General features: G+C 44.7%; 1 protein-coding gene across 2 annotated transcripts in view; it reads left to right on the top strand.

The window, feature by feature from the left end:
• Window positions 1-20,064, top strand: part of LOC117051588 (sulfotransferase 2B1-like) — a 36,931-nt gene that overhangs the window by 16,610 nt on the left and 257 nt on the right. Inside the window, exons 5-6 of one of the 2 annotated variants that reach the window (XM_033158130.1) lie at window positions 16,174-16,268; window positions 16,523-16,703. The exons of the other annotated variant lie outside the window; for it this stretch is intronic. Of the exons in view, the coding sequence (XP_033014021.1) occupies window positions 16,174-16,268; window positions 16,523-16,703 (276 nt within the window). The remainder of the gene's footprint in view (window positions 1-16,173; window positions 16,269-16,522; window positions 16,704-20,064) is intronic. 2 annotated transcript variants of the gene reach the window in all.

The following is a 20,064-nucleotide window of genomic DNA, read 5'->3' as shown; positions in this document are numbered from 1 at the left end:
CTGGCAGTATCTGGATATGATTTAGGAGCTTCCTGTTCCTATCCTGCTTGTGTTTGAGAAAATCATTAGACCAGCCTTTCTCAACCTTGGGTCCCCAGATGTTTTTGGCCTACATCTCCCATCATCCCTAGATAGCAGGACCAGTGGTCAGGGATGTTGGGAGTTGTAGGCCAAAAACATCTGGGGACCCAAGGTTGAGAAAGGCTGCATTAGACGTTCCTTGCTACCTTCTTGGTTAGTCTGTTCTCCCTGAGTCTTCCTTGACACACCTCCCTACTGTTGATGCTTACTGGGACCTCTGTTTTCCTCTTCCAGTGTCCCATGGCTCCTGGTTTGACCACGTGAAAGGCTGGCTGCAGATGAAGAAAAGGGAAAACTTCTTTTTCATCACTGTTGAAGAGTTGAAACAGGTGTGGTCCAACCTTAGCGCTAGTCCTAGAGTTGTCCACACTTAAGTTTGTCCCATAGCTAGGAAGCATGGGTCCAGCTGGTTTTCTGCTTGTAACTCATACTTTCTAGGCATGAGTCCAAGTCGTTTTGTATTTGCCCCATTGCTTTCCCCTGGAAAACCTGCTCTATGGCGCCAAGTCTGAGCAAACGTCCATCTGGAGAAAAACCTGATGGATGTTTGCTCCAATTCAGCTATAAACAGTGGGCTTTCCTGGGGGGAAGTGGCAGAGAAGCAGAAGTGTAGATGAGCCCATTGTTATATTCACACATCCATAGCTACCTCACCATATTTATTGCTTATCTATTTCATAAAATCTATATAGCACTTGATTAAAAAAAAAACACAACCTCAAAGAAGTTTACAAAAGGTTATCATCATTCTCATTTTTGTAAATTCTGGTACTGTTTGCTAGATATATTTAAACGTGTAGTATTCCTTTCTGCCTCTCTTCATGATTAAACCTAGTATGATAGCCGTTTAATGGAAAATAGCTTTATATCATATGCAGAGTGCCCTTCCTTTGTCCCACGTCAGACCAGGAATGCCGTCAGATTAGCTATTTTGTATTTATTTCAATATCTCCTTTTACTTGTATTTTCTTCAACTTCTTACTTCAAAAAAGACCTTTTCTTTTAGGTGTCTGTGCACAGGGAAACAAATACTTGCATGCATGCCCACAACATGCGGAACCACACACAAATTTATTATTGTTTGCTATTTTGTGCAAATCTCATAGATTAAAAAATATTGTATTCCTCCTCCTCTCCCCCCCCCCAATTTTTTTTAAAGTGTGCGCACAATGGACCTCAGTTTTCCAGAACTTGTGAAGGACAAGGATATACTAATTGAGAGGGAATGGGGAGACACACAGCATGAAAACATTCCATCAAGCATCACCCACTAGTATAGACAGGAAGCAACTGGATGGATTTTGGAGGCATAAAATCAAAACTGCTCATATGTGGATGAAGGCAAACAAATTTGCACATGGACTCAGTGACCCATGCATATGTTAGTGCCCTAGTGTGGGCACAACCAAGGTCTGCTGCTGTCTCAGATGCTCCTTCGGTGCTGAGCAGGCCAAGAGGCAGTCTGAGACAAAAAGAGAGGCAATTTTTTTGAGAACAGGATTCTACTCTGGCTTCTGCACCATGGTGGCTGAGAGGTCAATATACTCATGGCATCAGTATTGTTAAATGCATCCTACAAACTAGCAGTAATGCCCTCTGTGTGCCTCTTAATCAGCTTCACAGTCATTTCCTTTTCCCTTCTGTAGGACCTTCGAGGGAGTGTGAAGAGGATCTGCCAGTTCCTTGGCAAGGAGCTGAACAGCCAGCAAATTGACTCTGTGGTGGAAAACTACTCCTTCAGGAAAGTGAAGAATGAGTCTATACCCATCTCATCTCAGAAGTGAGAAAGTATTTTGATGCAAAGTAAACAGCCGCTTGTGCTGACAGGTAACAAAAAGCTTATGGTGGAGTCCATAGATAAAGGCCATTAGGCAAAGGGGGTGGGGCGGGGTGGGTGGAGAGTCTTTTCCTGTGAAGTGCCATTGACCAATGGATAAAGTTAATCAGGAACTGAAGCCAGTGCTGAAATAATTCTGGCTGAACATCTTTGTGGTTACGAGTCCCTCTTGTGGTCTTTCAGGGCTCCCCGGGGATTGGAAACACCACATCACAGTGGCACAGAACGAACGCTTTGACCATTTTTATCCATCTCACATTAAGGGAGTGGGCGTGAGTTTCCCCTGGGACTGAAGATGGACAAATGGTTGCTCTTTCTTGCTTTTTCACTTTTTCAGGGGAAGGGAGGCGAAGGCTTCTCCTTATGAGACTCTAGATGTGGGAGTGGGGATTCCCCCTCCAGCATCTAATTCTTCCGCTTTCCCTGCATGTGTGTGAAAGGTCATGTATTCAAGCTCTGGGTAGCAAAGCACAGATTTACAAATTCATGTTTATGTGTGTGTGTGACAAATTCCAGAGGGGCCATCCTGTTAGGCTGCAATGGATTGTAATGGATTCCTTTGAAATCACTGCCCCCACCCCAACCTCTCCTGTATTTTGCAAGAACAAATGTGGTAACCCAAAATTGAAAGTATTTCAAGGTTTGCCTCCCTTCTTTCAGGTCATCTCAACCTTCTTTTTCTTCCTCGAATGACTTTTCCCAAATTGCCTCCTTCCCTTTCCCAGGTTGGAACACGCTTGGGTTTTAAATAACCTGACATTTTCCCAACTCCTCCTGTTTCCAGGTATCAGGACTGACCTATTGCAAGGATTCCTCACACAGTACCGGTAAGTCCCCTTTTCAAACGGGGGGGGGGGGAGGGATGTAGTCAACCTGGCTGCCCTTGAAGAACTATTCCCCAATTGCCCTCTTCTCTTTTCCAGATTGGAACATGCAGGGATTTTAAATTAACTGCTATATTCTATAAATGACTGCAGCAGAAGGAGGAGACAGGTCTATTCACTGGCTCTGCTGAGAGACCTGCTCCTTCAGCTAACTCCCCTCCCTGAACTGTCTGCTTTTGGCAGCCATCCACCTGTTTGCAGGGGCGTAGCTAGCCCCTGGGCTGCCGGGGGCGGCAAGCCAAGCGGCACCCATGGGGGTGGGGCATCGCTCCGTGCGCATGATGTCATGACGCATGCGCACGGAGCGACGCCTACGCACGGGCCAGCTGGCCCGCCCCTCTCCCGCTGCGCTCCGTGAGCGGAGCTGTCCCCGGGAAAGGAGAGGGGTTGGGCCAGCAAGGGGGGTGTCATTCCTCTCACTGACCCGCCCCTCTCCTTTCCCCGTGGGCTCCGCTCAGGGAGCAGAGCGGCGAAAAAAGCCACTGAAAGGGGGAAAGCCCCCTCTTTCAGCGGCTTTTTTCGCCACTGGCTGGAGGTGGGCCGTGCGCTGCTGCTCCCGGGTGACGGAGGGAGTGGCGGCGCATGGGGGTGACAAGCGGCGGCCCCTCCTGCCACTCCCCACACACCGCCAGTCACCCCGGGAGCATTTTCATCTGAGGAACATTAATGGGTACGCAACCACAGTTATGTGCAATGGTGTAAATGTCAGGTAAAAGGTTTCTCAGGTTTTTGCATGAGAAGTTGGGCTAGGACTTTAAAGGTTACGCCCCAGCACAGAAAACTTGTAACACCCTAATTATCATATCAAAAGTTACTGGTTGAGTTGCCAAACCAAATTACATTTTGCTGAAATCTAGCCCATCTGTTCCTTTACTCTGAAATAATCCTCTCCTCCACTGATCCATAAATCAAGGCAGTATTTTTTTTCTGGTTAGTAATATAGTTTTTTAAAAAAAGTTTAAAAGGCACCCCCCTCCAAACAGCAACAAGATTGGGACACAAGAACAGGAGATTGACCAAGGACACAGACAGGCTAGGTAGGGCAAACAGGGACAAGTTGGAGCATGAGAGCATCCTGCTTTCCCCAGATTGCCAGGGGAGTAGCAAACCAACAGTGACCACCACATCCAAAGGTTTGAAAGCTCATGCCAGCCAGGGTGGAAATGGTGGGGGAGAGGGACAGCTTCTCTTTTCTTTTTTTGCTGTTGCAGGTCCATACTGGCTCAGCTGAAGGGCTCAGATCAGGCTCTCCTCGGGGGGATAGGGCAGCTTAGGATCCAGCAGGCCCATGGCTGGGCTCTGCTTCTCCCCGGCCCCACACCTATAATGCCCTGTTTCCAGACCCTCATACTCCACAAGCATCCCAGAAAAAAAATGGGTCATCCTGTTTTTTTACTGCGAGAGAACGGGGGCCATTTTGATTGCCCTGATCTTGTGCAATTTTATGGTGCTTTTTTCAGGGCTGTGATCTTGCATGGTGCCCTCAAATGCGTGTTTTTGGGTGCCATTCCTGGGAAAAGCAGGTTTTTTGGGGGGGGCAGATTGCTCCACGGCGCTGTAGCAGAGAAGTGCAAAAGCCACAGGTTCTTTAGTGCAGTATTCTTTTATTGTGAGCTATATACACAGACAGTTCATACAAAGACAAGTAGGACAACTTCACTCTCACTCTCTCTGACTCCACTCTACACCACCACACCCTGCTTAACAGGTTCCCCTTTAATACAAGACAACAGCCAATCATCTGTCGGCACACTCTTGCTGTGTCACTCTGACACAGTAAGGTTTGCAGGTCTATTGCATCAGCTTCTTTTACTTTTCAAGCAAGCTCAAGCCTGCAGACTTACTAGGCTACACAACATTGTATGTAACCCGACAGGGGGGACGTGACACGAAATCATGTGAACTCATGACAACCAAAATGGCCGCCGTGCTCTCGCGATAAAAAACAGTAAGATGGTGTTTGGTAAGATGGTGTCCTGGATTCAGAGTGTTGGAAGGTATGGAGCCCAGGTTGACTGCTGCCCAGGGAGGTGATTTGAGTTAATTGTGTGACTAATTCGTGCCCATGATCTTACTAAGATTTGAAAGCCTGATATGATGTGTAATCAGAGTTCATTGGAATATTTTCCATCATGCCTGGTGGCATCATTAGAACATCTCTTGCTGGTCCAATCACCACCTCCTGAAAGCTTCTGCTCCCCAGTTATCTCCATAGTTTGGTTCTAACACAGTAGCTACCTGAATGTCCCTAAGGATGTGGCATAATCTCTCTTTCTCTCCTCATATATTCAGTTTTTCAGTGTCATCAATGGCTTATTTCAAATATAGGGGGAAACCTTTTTCTCATTCGTTCCACTCAGAGAAAATGAATTCCAATTGTTGAATGATGATATAGTGAACATCGCTTAACCCTAGTCAGGTCAGTGGTGCAACTGGTGATGCATAGACTCTGAACTTAACAAGGCAGCTCTTTGTATGGTATTATTTATCACTTCAATAACTTTAAATATGAAGCACACAAAGAATATTAAGCAATAAAATATCTAATCTCCCCCCATGTTTAATTATGGCCATTGAACATAAGGACGAATCAAATAATAATAATTTATTATTTATACCCCGCCCATCTGGCTGGGTTTCCGCAGCCACTCTGGGTGGCTTCCAACAGAACATTAAAATGCAACAATCTATTAAACATTAAAAGCTTCCCTAAACAGGGCTGCCTTCAGAGGTCTTCTAAAAGTCTGGTAGTTGTTTTTCTCTTTGACATCTGGTGGGAGGCAGTTCCACAGCGCGGGTGCCACTACCGAGAAGGCCCTCTGCCTGGTTCCCTGTAACTTGGCTTCTTGTAGTGAGAGAACCACCAGAAGGCCCCCGGCACTGAACCTCAGTGTCAGGCAGAACAATGGGGGTTTGTCGTAACTACAAGGTGTTTGTATGACACATACATTAATAATGTTTGCATTTCTCACAAGTTTTATTTTATTTTATGGGCAGCCAGGTCCAAAATGAAGAGTTACATGAAAAATGGGCATCTGAAAAAGGAACATTTCGGTACCTTATTTTTTGCTCCATAAGACGCACCTTTCCCCTCCTAAAAACAAAGGGAAAATGTCTGTGTGTCTTATGAAGTGAAGGGACTGGACAGCAGCGGGATCCCTTGAGCAGAAGGGATGCCTCTGCCACTGGAGCCATGGCTTCCAGCAGCAGGGAAGGGGCGAGCAACCCGAAATCCTCCCAAGCAAAGCGAGAGCCCGGCTCAGCCCCGGAGAGGCTGTCGTTCCGCTTGCAAAAGCGACAGCCTCTCCGGGCTAAGCCAGACTCACACGCCTACGCTTGCTTTAAAGGAGGAGCCCAAGGAAGGCAGGCACAGAAGGCAGTGGCAGGGGGGGAAGGGGCATCCCAAAAGTGGTGTTTTCGGGATGCCCCTTCTTCCCCGCCCCCGCGCTGCTGGTTACCAAGCCTGCCCGGCTTGCTTTGCGGCGAGCTGGGAGGCGGCGGAGCAGACGGGAGCTCCTGTCCGTCCGTCCCTTCTCCCAGCTCGCTGTCAAGCAAGAGCCGCTTGGGTGCTGTGCTTCCATCCATCCATCCATCCATCCATCCATCCTTCCATCCTTACTTCCCTCTCTCTCTCTCTCTCCCTCCCCCCTTCCTTCCTTCCTTCTCCTTCTACCTCCCTCCCTCCCTCTCTCTCGCCTCTTCCTTCCTTCCTTCCTCTCTCTCGCCCCTTCCTTCCTTCCTTCTCCCTCCCTCCCTCCCCTCCCTCCCTCTCTCTCTCTCACCCCTTCCTTCCTTTCTCTCTCTTTCACCCTTTCTTTCTTTCTTTCTTTCTTTCTTTCTTTCTTTCTTTCTTTCTTTCTTTCTTTCTTTCCTTCCTTCTCTCTGCATTTAAATGTCCGACCACAGCCTAGATAAACCACACATTATTTACCTAATGCTAAAGGGTTTGTGCATTGTCCATTGCTGTTTGGCATTCCAGTACTTTCAGTTATAATACTCTGTGTAGTTGGCATTCAGCATCATCAGGCATAGTGCTATCCTACATCAAACTAAGGAATATGTTTGATATCCATTCCATTCTGTACATACTCTATTCTGCACTGGCTGAAGTGTCCGAAGCGTCTTTGGAGGCAGCCCTCCGTAGAACGCATGGCAGGATGAGGACCTTGAGCTCAAGGTCTGCTTGCTTTACAGCAAGGCGAGAGGAGGGATGGACAGGAGCCCCTTCTGCCCCTTCTCCCAGCTCACTGCAAAACAAGCTAAGGGAGAGCCGCTTACATGCTCTGTGTGGCTCTTGCTAGAAAATAATATATTTTTTTTCTTGTTTTCCTCCTCTAAAAACTAGGTGCGTCTTATGGTCGAGTGCATCTTATGGAGCGAAAAATACAGTAGTTAAAGAATTCAAGTAATACAAAAGTTAAATTATGTAAGTTGGTGTAAAATGTGAGTGATAAGAATGTCAGAAGTAAATGAAGTAGTCCAGGTTTTGTTGTGATTTTAATTGATGTTAGCCGCCCTGAGCCCGGTTCTTTGGCTGGGAAGGGCGGGGTATAAATAAAATTATTATTATTATTATTATTACCCTAAAACACAACCACCTGGTCCTGAGAAAAGTCCACAAACATTTCATGTCAAACTTCCAAATTGTTTCAACTTCACTAAGCTGCACCAGTCCTGAATTTTGGAAATCCTGTCCCATAGAAGGGTGCTGAGGAGCAAGCTGTGGGCAAAGATCTGTTCCAATTCTTATGATCCACTAACTGATTTCACGATGGCCAGGCATTCACTAGTGGGCAGAGTAAGAAAATGGAACCAGATCATCGAAAGGTGTGCATTGCTAACCCAAGTGGATTTATGGAAAAAGGACTGACTAGTGGGCTTCCTCCTAGGTACCCACTGGATGTCAGAGGTGTTGAGTTAATCCGGAGTCATGGGGACCCCTCATGGGTTTAGAATTTACCACTGCGTGAAAGGGCACCCTGGATCGATACTCCTGATGAGCTGAAGGCGGCCTTGAAATATCCTCCCCCCAGGCTCCTGTCTACTCACCTGCCATTCAGCTTTCCCCCAAGTCCTTCCTCCACTCCAAAGCCAAGGTAAGAGAGGAACAGTTGACACAGCAAGCCTGCCCTTGACTCCTGCCTTTCTGCCACACAGACGTGGGGGGACTCTGGAGCACAGGCACTTGACACAGCCCCTTTACTAGAGGATGCCCTATTTTGCACTACAGGATTGGGGGGAATACTGGATATCTCCTTAACAGTTGCCTGATTGCAGGAGAACTTGCATTGGTCATGGACTACATGCACGGTCAGCCCAGGTCCTTTGCCTTGATAACCCATATGCTCAGAAAACCTCACCGAAGAAGAGGCTTGAGGCCCCCTAGAAAGCCCCAGCCTAGGTTCCTGGACCTGTTAAGCAACATGATTTGCTCAGTCTTTGCACACTTCTTCTAGGGCACCAGACATGCACCTGCACTCCAGAACCAGACTTTTCCTCCTCAGCCTACTAAGAGCTAAGGGGAAGGCAAATACAGAATCTGCTGCAAGAAGATCTGGTAGGAAGGGCCTGGAAAATGTATGGGTGAAATTGTGTTCATTAAAAATGCCGGTAGTATTAAGATATATTTAACAGTGTTAAAAAGTTTTGATGGATTTAACAATGGATTACTGAATGGTTTGGTTCATGTAACATATGCACGGATGTATAGTTTGCAAAATGAACCACGGAAAGCGAAGAAGGGAGGTTGATTTAAGGTTGTCTAAGTGAATATTTTGAAATGTAAATTAGAAAATTTAATAAAAATTTAATATACTAGCTTTTGGTGAAACAATTGCTCCTAGAGCATTTTGGGTGGAAAGATTTAACTAGATGGAGAAGGCTTCAACATATTCTCCCCATGTGTTGTGGTTCTTATCAAAACTCCTATGAGTAACTCCCACTTTTTCTGAAAAGACATGGAAGCATCTTGTTGAGAGTTAATCCACACCACAGCTTTCAAAAAAATTTTTTTGGGGGGAAGTGGTTAGTCTGTAAGGAAGCCTATGTAAGGAGAAAGGGCAAAAGCGAAAGACAAAGGAAGGGACTATTTGTTGTAGAAATATCGATCTCGTAGGCCCAACAGGAATTTAAGTAGGTCACTAAGAGGTAAGAAAGGTTGATATCCAACCTGAAAAGGGTAGGGAGACAAAAAGCAACTCTTCCCCCACCAAAAAAATCAGGGGTGGCATAAGACATGGTGGTACGTGAGGCAGAAGCAGATTATAACCTATTACCCGGCAAGTTATTTTGGCTTTGAGGTGCAAAATCTTACAAGCACTTCATTCAGGCAATAAACGCAATGGGATGCAGCAAAGAAAGTTTTCCTCTGAGTAGACCCATCAAATTAATTCACCTACATTAGTCATTATTTTCAGTAGATCTACTCTGAGTAGGAATAACACTGGATACATCTGGTTGGCATCTGTCCATTTCGGGAGACAATGGAGGAGAGTGTATTTTGATAGAAAATTAACTGGGTACTGAACAAAGGTGCAAAAGAAAAACCCACACCCCAGATAATAGTGGCCCATAAAAGTACGCTTCCTGCAGAGTCAAAAGAAGAAAAAACAGGCCACCAGGAGTAAAAGAAAATTTTCTAATTTCTAATCTAGACTTTAGTTTTAAGCAAATGTAGTTAGAACTCCCAATTAGCTGCTAGCCTTCTCTCAGAGAGTCTTTTTAAACTACCGGTAGTTCCAAATACGCTTTATCAAAGAACTCACACTCCCCAAACCTCTCAAAACTCCCAAGAAGAAACTGCTTCCCAACAGAGCCTTATATACACAGAGTAACGCCCACACTTTGGGCAATTAAGAACAAAACACTGGCACCTGTTTCTTCTGTTTCTTAAACAGACAGTATTGACATCAGACCGGCTCAGGTGCAATTTTGATCACTCAAATAAAAACCCAACACCTTTGAGGATGAAGTCAAAACTGTTGGAAGATTACAGCGCCTGCTATGGCTGTAGAGGCCAATGATGGAGAGACATGTTTTGTTGCAGCTGGGGCAGATGAAGGCGTCTGGTTGTGCTGCTGCAGATGCATCATGGTGTTTCTTCTCTCTGTGCTTCTCCCAGCAGACATTCCTCCTATGGTCACTGCTATGGACACACAACCTGACTGTCGGTCTCCAGGCACTAAGGTTGTCTGCAAAGGATTCCCACATGGTGGGATTGATGTTGGCCAGCCTTCATATCATGTTTACAGATATCTTTGTAATGCCGAGTTCCTTCCAGCTCCCCATAGAGCACATCAATGGGGATATATCTAACAACAGTAAATAATATGCCTTTCACGAGACAGTGCCCGGTGCCTATGGTGGCTGTCTCCCTATTCCTAATGTTAGAGCTGCCTGGGCTCTCCCTAAATGTCGCTCTGCCTCTGTTACAGGTAGTCTACACAATGCGTAACCCCAGAGATGTGATGGTTTCAGGCTACCACTTCTTCCAAGCCTTTAAAGATTTGAAGGATTATGAAACAATGGAAGTGTACATGGAGAGGTTCCTGAGTGGGGAAGGTATGGAAGGAGGCAGATCAGCCAGTCTCTTTTGCTCCAATCCAGCACAACGTCCACTACCAGAAAGGCTCTCTTCTTAGCTAACCCTATAGTCTTATCAGAGAAGTAATGAATGAATGAATGTACTTTATTCGGTCACAGACCAGCATAAAACAAGATATTTACATTTATAAAAACAATGTAAAAAATATGTTTAAATGGGTACTCATTACATGATGAGGGCATATTCACTACATATCCAGCCCAACTTAAACCATGTCCTTAAAATCATTGACTAAACATAGATATAACTAATAAAATTTAGACTCGGGTATCGGTTCTATGAGATAGGCTACTAAAATATAGATCCAACAATATTTTAGGCCACTATTTAAAGTCGATTTACATCACAGACCATCTTTCGACGTATATCTATCAAGGCTGCACAGAATCTGGCGACAGCGTAAGTGATTTCTGGGCTTTCATCCTGTAATAGCAATGAGATATTATGTTGTTCTGAAAGCCCAGGAAACTTATCTAAAATGGGTTGGATAAACCTTGCTCGGACGTCCGTATAATACTTGCAGTAGAAGAAGACATGTTCTAATGTTTCCTGCTGCCCCGCACCACAAGGGCATTTCCTTTCTTCATGGGGTATCTTCTCGTAACAGCCTTCTTGCATTGCTGAAGGTAATGCCCGACATCGGGCCAAAGTGAATGCCCTTCGCTGCTTTGGAATTTCAAGATTAGCTACATATGGCATTTGGGTGGTCAAATATCGTCTATTTTCACTAATCAGAAATCTTGGGGAGCTGGCCAAGTCAGATTGTCTTTGAGTGTCTACCACTCGCTGTTTAATAGTGTTTCTTGCTCCTTCATACCCCATGGCAAGCAGGGTTTGTGGATTAAATCCCAGGGTTGCTATTATTTTTCCCACTGCTCCTTTCCATGTTGTTTGGAAGTCATCTTTGATGGTCAACGGAGCCAGGCCACTCGGGAAGAAGACTAGTCTCAGCCAATAATTTAAATGGCCAGCCACACTCTTGCCTCGATTCTTAGAACTCCAGTCTCGAGGCGTATGGTGGCATTGGAGACATATCTGGGTACTTGTAAAGCAGATCTCAGGAATTTGGATTGCACCACCTCTAAAGGGGCATAGTTGGTAAATGGGCCTAGTTGAGCACCATATAGCAATTGTGCAATTGACTTGGCCTCAAACAACTTTAAGGCTGCTGATATATAATTCCCACCTTTAGACCTGAGGTACCCGAGGATAGCATTGGCACTTCTCTGGGCATTCCCTGCAACGTACATGCCATGGGTCTTCCTACTTCCTGATGAGTGCAGGGCTATACCTAGATATTTAAACAGGTAACCTGTTCAATCTTATGCCCGTCTATAGACCACACATATGTTTTGGGCCTCTTTGCGAAGACCATAATTTTAGTTTTTTGATAATTGAGCTCTAATTTGCTCTCTGTGCAATATGCAGCTAGTGTTTTCATGGCTCTTTTAAGGCCGATCGGTGTTCTAGAGAGGATTGCAGCGTCATCTGCATAGAGCAGTACTGAAACCTGATTTCCTGCAAGTTTCGGAGGATGGAAATTTATATCAGAAAGATGAGGGATCATATCATTTATGTAATAATTAAACAGGGATGGGGCCAATATACATCCCTGCTTAACTCCCTTCTCTGTTTCTATTGCCTTGGATACATGGCCCTGGGAGGTATAGCGCACTTTTAATGACGTCCCTTCATATAGCATGCGTATTAGATATAACAGACGTCTATCTATCGTGGAGGTCTCCAGTTTTTCCCATAGTTTTGTTCTGGAAATAGAATCGAAGCTGCTCTGAAATCGATGAAGGCCACGTAAAGAGAAGCAATTTTACTAGATGAATACTTCTCTATCAGATGTTGAAGGACTAGGCATTGGTCTATAGTCGTACGACCTTCTCGGAATCCCGCTTGTTCATCTGCCAAAATATTTTCTTGTCGAAGCCATTCTTCCAGTTTCCACTGCAAATGTCTTGCATATAGTTTACTTATGTATAAGAAGACTGATTGGTCTATAGTTGGTCGGGTCATCCTTTCCCCTTTTTTGTATATCGGGACTATGATTGACAGCCCCCAGTCTCAGGGATGTATCCATAAGTATCTATGCCAGTGAAAAGTGAGGCTAGAGTTGGGACCCAAAAATCGAATTATTTTTAATGGCCTCTGCGGGTATTAGGTCTGCGCCTGGTGCTTTCCCCAATTTCAGTTGGGCTATTAGACTTTCGATTTCTAATGATGTCACAGGAGCCCATTTTGGGAGGTCCAGAATATTTTCGGGGGGTTGAAGCTCTCCCCCCCCTGCTCTATCCTTGTAGAGTTCTCTAAAATGTGACTCCCAAATTTCTGGTGTTATGTGAGTTTTCTTCCCTTGGTAGTTTATTGGTTGGGAGCATTTTATGACCTTCCAAAAAGGGCTGGATTGTTTGATTTAGCTGCCTGTATGACCTGTGACCAGTTATTTTTTACTGCTTCCTTTTTTTTCCTGTGCCAGCACCTGCTTATAATGTCTTTTTTGATATAGGAGAGCTAGTGCAGCTGAGTGAGTTGCATTTGCAGCAAATGTTTGATGTGCGTTTATAAAGGCTTTTTTCGCGCTAATGCAGTCTTTGTCGAACCATGGTCTAGAATGATGTTGACATTGCTGATGGTATCTCTGCTCTGGCCTGCTAAGATTTCGGTGTAGTTCTTTGACCAAGTCCTTGTAGGCTGACAGGAGGGTCTCTGGCGACTCAGCTTTTATCAGAGTGGTACGAATGTTCTGTAAGGTTTCCGTGTTCAACATTTTAGTAACTTTTGAACTTAGTGAGGGGGTCCATTTGGCCCGGCATAGGGTTTTTCCTACAGGCCTTAAGGTGCACTCGGGATCTCCCTCGTTATGTTCCTTTTGTATGATTCCCGTTAGATAAAGTAAGACCGGGAAGTGATCACTCTCGCATCTGGCTAGAACCTCCATATTGTTTGTATATTGCAGAAGGTCTTCCGAGACAATTATATAGTCTATGGCGCTCATCCTAATTCCAGACAGGAAAGTGAACTCTGCTGGGTGGTCCTTTCCCAGGGTCCCATTTAGAATATAGAGACCTAGTTTATAGGTCATTGGGCTAGACAGAGACCTGCAAAATTTGACATTTGATCCTTTGAGGCTCGAGTTTTTAGTGGCCCTACAGCCTCCCAGTCAGGTGGGATTTGGCCAAAACATGTGTATAAAGTTTGATTATTCGGTCCTAGTCTAGCATTTAGGTCCCCTCCCAGTACCACCATTGCACTGGGGTTCTGTATGATGAGATCTGCCACATATCCTTCCAACTCACTCCATTGGGCTCTGATATCAGATTTCTGGCATGCTGGAGGCATATATACATTTATGATTAGTAGAGTCTTCTCTTTTAGATGGAGCAAGGTAGCCATGGCAGTTGTCTTTAGGGAAGGTAGGGGCCTTGGTGTAGAGCCCATTTTGGTGGAGATAAGGGTCCCCAAACCCCCTTTTGCTCTGCCGTATCTCTTTCCTGATTCAGCTCCGATTTTAAAGCAATGATACCCCTTTAATACTATGTCATTCCTGGTCCAGGTTTCCTGGATCAAGATGATGTGATATTGTGAAAGGAAATCCGTGAATTGAGTGTTCTTGGAGGCTACTGCCCACCCAGCTACATTCCAGGTTAAGAGGGTGGCTTTATGCTGGTCTATTGGCAGTCAGTCTCTCTCTTCTTCATGAGATGGTTGAAGGGCTGTTTGATCTTTCTGTACGTTTGGAAGAATTTTAGAGCTGCGTGTGCTGCAAAGTGGGGGTCATTAGCTAGGAGAGAACTACTATTGCTATTATAATGATCCAGTTGTTCAATTACTTCGGTCATTGTCCCTGGAACACTCACATTTGTATTTACCGGCCCTTTTCTTTGCACCTTGCTCACCCATGGGGATTTCTTAGGTTCAGTTCCTGATTCCTCCTCCTCCAGGTATCTCATCTTTGTCCAGAACTCCGGTGGTTCTATTGTTATCATTCTATTATGGCCATGAGGTCTAATATCAGTCTCTACCTCTGATTTTTGGAACTCTTTCAATATCTGATTCATATGGTCAAGCCTCTTTATGACTACTTGTTGCTCTGCTCTTGGGAGGTCCTTAAAGGGCTAAGAAAATCTTCATCCAAGGTGTTTACAGAGTGTTCAGGTTCCTGTAGTTGATTGTCTAAGGGCGTCAGTTGTCCTTTTGGCTCTCCTGCTCGTATTGATGATGGACATGGCTCTGAAAGTTCAACTCAGTCGTGTCTGTTCTTCTCTATTTGTCAGGATTTTTTGTGCTGATGTTACTTCCCTTTGTGGCTCAGATCTTAATTTTGTGGCCTCCTCTGTGGAATCAGTCCTCCTCTTACATAGTGGTGTGACATTAGAATTGCGGAACACCTGATTTGGAAAAACTCCTCTGCATATCAGTCTAAATTTCGATTTGTGAATCATTGTAGGCAGTTTAGGAGAGGAGAAGGTTAGCCTGATTTTTTTGGATTTGATTTGTGGTATTCAGTACTTCCATACCCACTAAATCAATTTCTTTTAGTCCAACACCAAGCAGAACTGATAAATGTCGTTTGGACTGCCGGATCCCTCTCCAGCTAGGGGTTTGGTAAGGTCTTCCACGTATTATCATACAGATCTGCTTTGGTTGGAAAATTAGGTAGGAAGAATTTATTTTAGTAGTTTTAAAGGTTTCTATGCATTCTGTCTCATGCTTAGGGGTCAGCTCTTGTCGCCATTTCCCTTTGGAGCTTTGATGTACAGCTAGTGCCTGTTTATTGTTGGCTGATAGGTTGAGAACCTCTTCAGATAATTTGCTTACTTGGGAGGCAATACCTCTAATTTGATTGAAAATATGCTCCACTGTTCTAGCAATTAAAGTTAGCTGGGTATTCTCCCCACTTGTTATTCCTTCCTCTCTTAAATGTCCAAGGTCAACTTGCCCCTTTATTGGATCTGTTTTTGCATTCCCATCTCTGTTATTCTCCTCTTCATCATCATCATTCTCCTCGAGAGGAGAGAACGGTTTTTTGTTTAAAACTGTAAAAACAGATTTATTATTAAAAATTCCTCCAGCTTAGATTGCTTGGAAGCTGGTGTTGGAGCTGCTTCCTCTGGGTCCTCTGGGTCCCTGTTACGTTTTTCTAACTGGCATAATAGTGCAAGTAGAAGTAGATGACTCATCAGTATTGGTTTCTTAACCAGAGGGAAGGTAGAGAGTACTTGAGTACTTGAGTTTATTCAGTCTGGAATTAGAGGTTTGCTTTAAGTTTAAATTTCTCTGTGGATACTGCTGAAAGCAGCTTCCAGGAGCAGGACACAGAAGGAGGTGTTGGTAATCAGCAGCTGGCGTTCTGCCCAGAACACTCCTCGCAGCCTATCAATGCCGATAGAATCTCAGTAAGTCCATGTGTTCAAAATACAGATATTTGAATGAAAGAGAGTTTACTTCCCTGAGTGTAGCCAGCACTGTTTCCAGCTCTGTTATCTGTGAGCTCCGAATCTTGCAGCTTGTTCCATCGCCATCAGAGAAGTATAATTTGCAGTTGGCTACATAGAGAAAGGGAGAAATGGGGTTAAGTGCCACAATAGTCATTTCCTTTTAAGAAATTATTAAATGCCCTTAACAAATGGGTGAGAATGGAAGCAATATGTTATTTTCTAGGTTCCTCATTGCTGTTTCCACTACATCTTCAATAGCATTCTTTCCGTTTCCCTGGCACCTCTTTACATCTCTCTACTGCTCCCTATTTGCTCCTCCAGTGCTTTTTGGTTCCTGGTTTGACCATGTGAAAGGCTGGATGGAGATGAAGGATAGAGCCAACATCTTCTTCATCACTTATGAAGAACTACAGCAGGTACAGGCTTGACTGTGTCCACACACTACCAGATTATTTTGTTTTGAAATATTGTATTGTATTGGCAGCCTGAGATAGGATGGCTTCTGCACAGTGATAGCAGCGAATTCCACACCCTCATGGTATCAACTTTGCCAAATGTGCACTCCAAACTGGAATGAATGCCTTTTGTGTGCCTCTTGATCAAGGGCAAGCTCTGTATATCATGTAAGGCTCTAAGGCTTCATATCAGTCCTTTAATTCCCCTTCTGCAGGACCTTCGAGGCAGTGTGCAGAGGATCTGTCGTTTTCTTGGCAATGAGCTGAACAGCCAGCAAATTGAGTCTGTGGTGGAAAACGCCTCCTTCCAGAAGATGAAGGACAACAAGATGTCCAACTTTTCTTTAATACCAGAGAGCATTTTTGACCACACAAAAGCAAAGTTCATGAGGAAAGGTAAAAACATTGGTTTCCATACAGTGCCACGGAATAAGGCCATAATGCTGCATGCCAGGGGTGAATAACCTTTTCTCACAGAAAAAGTCAATCAGCAACTACAGCAAGAGGTGGAGCCAGAGCCAAAATGGGGACAGTAAGCAGAATTGCACACCTTTCTCTTTGTGCAACATCTTTCCTTATGTTTACCTTTAACGCATGAACATACAAATCAAACCAAGAAATTATTCTGAGAACAAAGCAATAAACCCAGATGCCAACTTTGCTGCCACATAAACCCGGATAACACCATTACTGGTCCCAACAACATCAAACACACCATCTCAGGACTATTTAATTGCTCATCTTCTAACATTGTGTATGCAATCAAATGCCAACAGTGCCCTTCAGCTCTCTATATTGGACAAACAGGCCAAACCCTACGCCAAAGGATAAATGGACATAAATCTGATATCAGGAATCACAAGACAGAGAAACCAGTAGGAGAACACTTCAATCTCCCAGGACATTCTATAAAAGATCTCAAAGTAGCTGTCTTAATACAAAGAAATTTCAGAAATAGACTGGAAAGAGAAGTGGCTGAATTGCAACTAATCACCAAACTTAAAACCATGGAGAAACCTGGTTTGAACAAAGACATTGGATTCTTATCTCATTATACATAACAAAGCCATCTTTAGCCATCTCACCCCTTGCCTTTCCCTGCAAGACTAATTGCAGCCGTTTAGAGTCGTCAACTGGTTTTCCACACTTATCAGCCTATCACCCATTCCCACCACCCTTCTGAGTAATACCCCTCCCCACTCCCCCACTATATTTAAGGATCTGGTGACTTCTGTTTCAGTGTATCTGAAGAAGTGTGCATGCACACGAAAGCTCATACCAGGAACAAACTCAGTTGGTCTCTAAGGTGCTACTAGAAAGAATTTCCGATTTTGTTCTGAGAACAAGGTGTGCCTGCAAGATTTTAACAGTTGGCTGATACTGGGGACTGCCTGAAAACAGGCTGAGGGGCTCACATTCTCAAGGCCATCAAGACACAGTAGTCGCCTCGGCATGGGCGTACCCAGGGGGGCAGCTCCCCCCCCCCAGAAGCAAAAAAAATTAAATGGTTATCGGCAGCCTAAAAGGAAAAAAAAGCTCAAGACTGGTCTTTCTCCCCCTCCCAAAATCTCAATAATTGAGCTCTTGCCAAGGCACAGTTGGCCACTGTGTGTGTGTGTATGTGTTGCGCTGGCTGTTTCCCCCTCCCTCATGCCGACAAAGAGCTGGCGTGCCTATCAGAGATCGGATCCTAGTCTGCACCCTGCTTGGTCAAATGGGGATGCAGGCTGAGACTTGGGCAGTGTCAGGGGGTGAATCCGAGGGCTGACCATGGTCTTAGCCTGGGTTCTCATCCTTCCTCGCCTGCTTTTTGTATCCATGCTACATCATGCTGGCAAGAGAGGAACAGTTTCTGAATTTGCCGGGATTCATTATTGCAAGGGAGCTTGGGAAACTGAGTTCCCTTGCATGGTGGAGTAGTTCCTTTGCGAGGACTGAGGATCCTGGGAAACTGAGTTTTTTAGCCATTTGGGGCTTTCTGTGGGGGGGGGGAGGAGTTTTTCTGTTTTTCTGCAGTTGCAGGGGAATACAGCTTTTGTTTTTAAGTTCAGTTCTGAGGTTTGCTACTGCATTTGCTTATAGCTTTTGGTTTACTTTGGAGGTAGTGTGGTGTGGGTACAGTTGTTTGGGCGCCATATGTGAAATCGAAGGCCTAGCACGCATCAACTGGATCCTCAGATCTGTGTAAACTAGTTAGCTGAGTTGGTTTTCCTTGTCTGGGTGTTTTGTACCTCAAAGTTTGCCACACTTTACAAAGCAGGCAGTCTTCTGTCTTGCTGAGTTAGTTTTTAAATCAATTAATTCAGAAGGTCTAGTCCCTTAAAAAAGCTCAACAACTAAAAACAAACTGAACACCCCAAAAACGGGGCATTCCTTATCCCCCCAAAAGGTCAACAACTTTGAGCTGAACCCCCCAAAAACAGGGGTAGATCACTGCCAGATTTTAATTCTGAAAGTAGATCACAGTCTCTTGGGAGTTGGCCACCCCGGTATAAGACAGGTAACTAGAATAAAAATAATTGTAATAACTACTGTAATAAAGCACTGCTATAATTATATATAATTTTCCTAAAATTTTGGTTTCATTCACCTTTCTGTGCTGAAATGTCACAACCTGAATGACCATGGCTTGCCCCCCCCCCCAGTTTTGATCCTGGGTACGCCCCTGCGCCTCGGGGTTGTTTATGCTGGAGTTGGCAGATTCTGTGCCCTTAGCATCTATTTGGAAAGCAAGCAGAAGTTCAGCAGGTAAAGCTTTCCCCATATCTAAATACATATTTCCCCGAGTCTTAGTTTTCATGGCCACAGAGTCTGTTCCTCTTCTCTAAAGCAACAGAAGTAACTTAAACTGAATTGTTTTGCACATCATTATTTATTTCATAAAATCTACACTGAATAATAGGGGAAAGCCTCAAAGTGGTTAAAATGGGTGGGAGGCAGGAATAGCATAGCAAATGTCATGTCTGTTTGCCAAGGAGTGGCAGTGTGAGAGAGCAAACAGAAATCACTGTGTTTTCCTGCCTGATGTGAGGGAGAAAGTCACAATTCTTCATTCCACATACAGATTCCGATGGGACTTGCTGCTGCATCTTACTTCTAAATAGCAAAGGAACAGTGTCTTCCATTTCACTTGTGGGCAACAGGCTTTTGGGGCCAGACACTGCAGCTCAGCACCTCACCACTGCTTACTAATGGCTCCTTTTGATGCCAAGTGACTTCCACTTTAAATAAAAGCTGCAATGCTACATTGGTGGAAGAACAAGAGACACACCGTTCATGAGTGTATGAGCCTGCCTACTCAGTCAGCTGCCTTTCCTCATGGAGCTCTCTGTGATTCAACAAGAAAAGGTAGCTGAAGGAGACAGCCAGCAGGTCAAGGTCACCAACATGCCAGCTGGAGTGCCAAAGCAGGAAGGTGCAATAGTTGCAGAGAGGATCAGGGCAAACAAGTCAGGAGGCATGTGCTTTTCCCTCTAACCTCAGCCACCTGAGGAGGCTGCCTCATGCCTGAGACTGAGGAAGAAATGTTCTAATTTCAACTGAAGTACAGTAGTACCTCGGGTTAAGTACTTAATTCTTGCTGGAGGTCCGTTCTTAACCTGAAGCACCACTTTAGCTAATAGGGCCTCCCGCTGCCGCTGCCAGAGCACAATTTCTGTTCTTATCCTGAAGCAAAGTTCTTAACCTGAAGCGTTATTTCTGGGTTAGCGGAGTTTGTAACCTGAAGCTTATGTAACCCGAGGTACCACTGTAATCT

Source organism: Lacerta agilis, chromosome 8, assembly GCF_009819535.1.
Source record: "Lacerta agilis isolate rLacAgi1 chromosome 8, rLacAgi1.pri, whole genome shotgun sequence".
NCBI classification, from domain to species: domain Eukaryota; kingdom Metazoa; phylum Chordata; class Lepidosauria; order Squamata; family Lacertidae; genus Lacerta; species Lacerta agilis.
The sequence above is the reverse complement of the archived record's forward strand: the minus strand, read 5'-3'. Positions and strand labels throughout refer to the sequence as shown.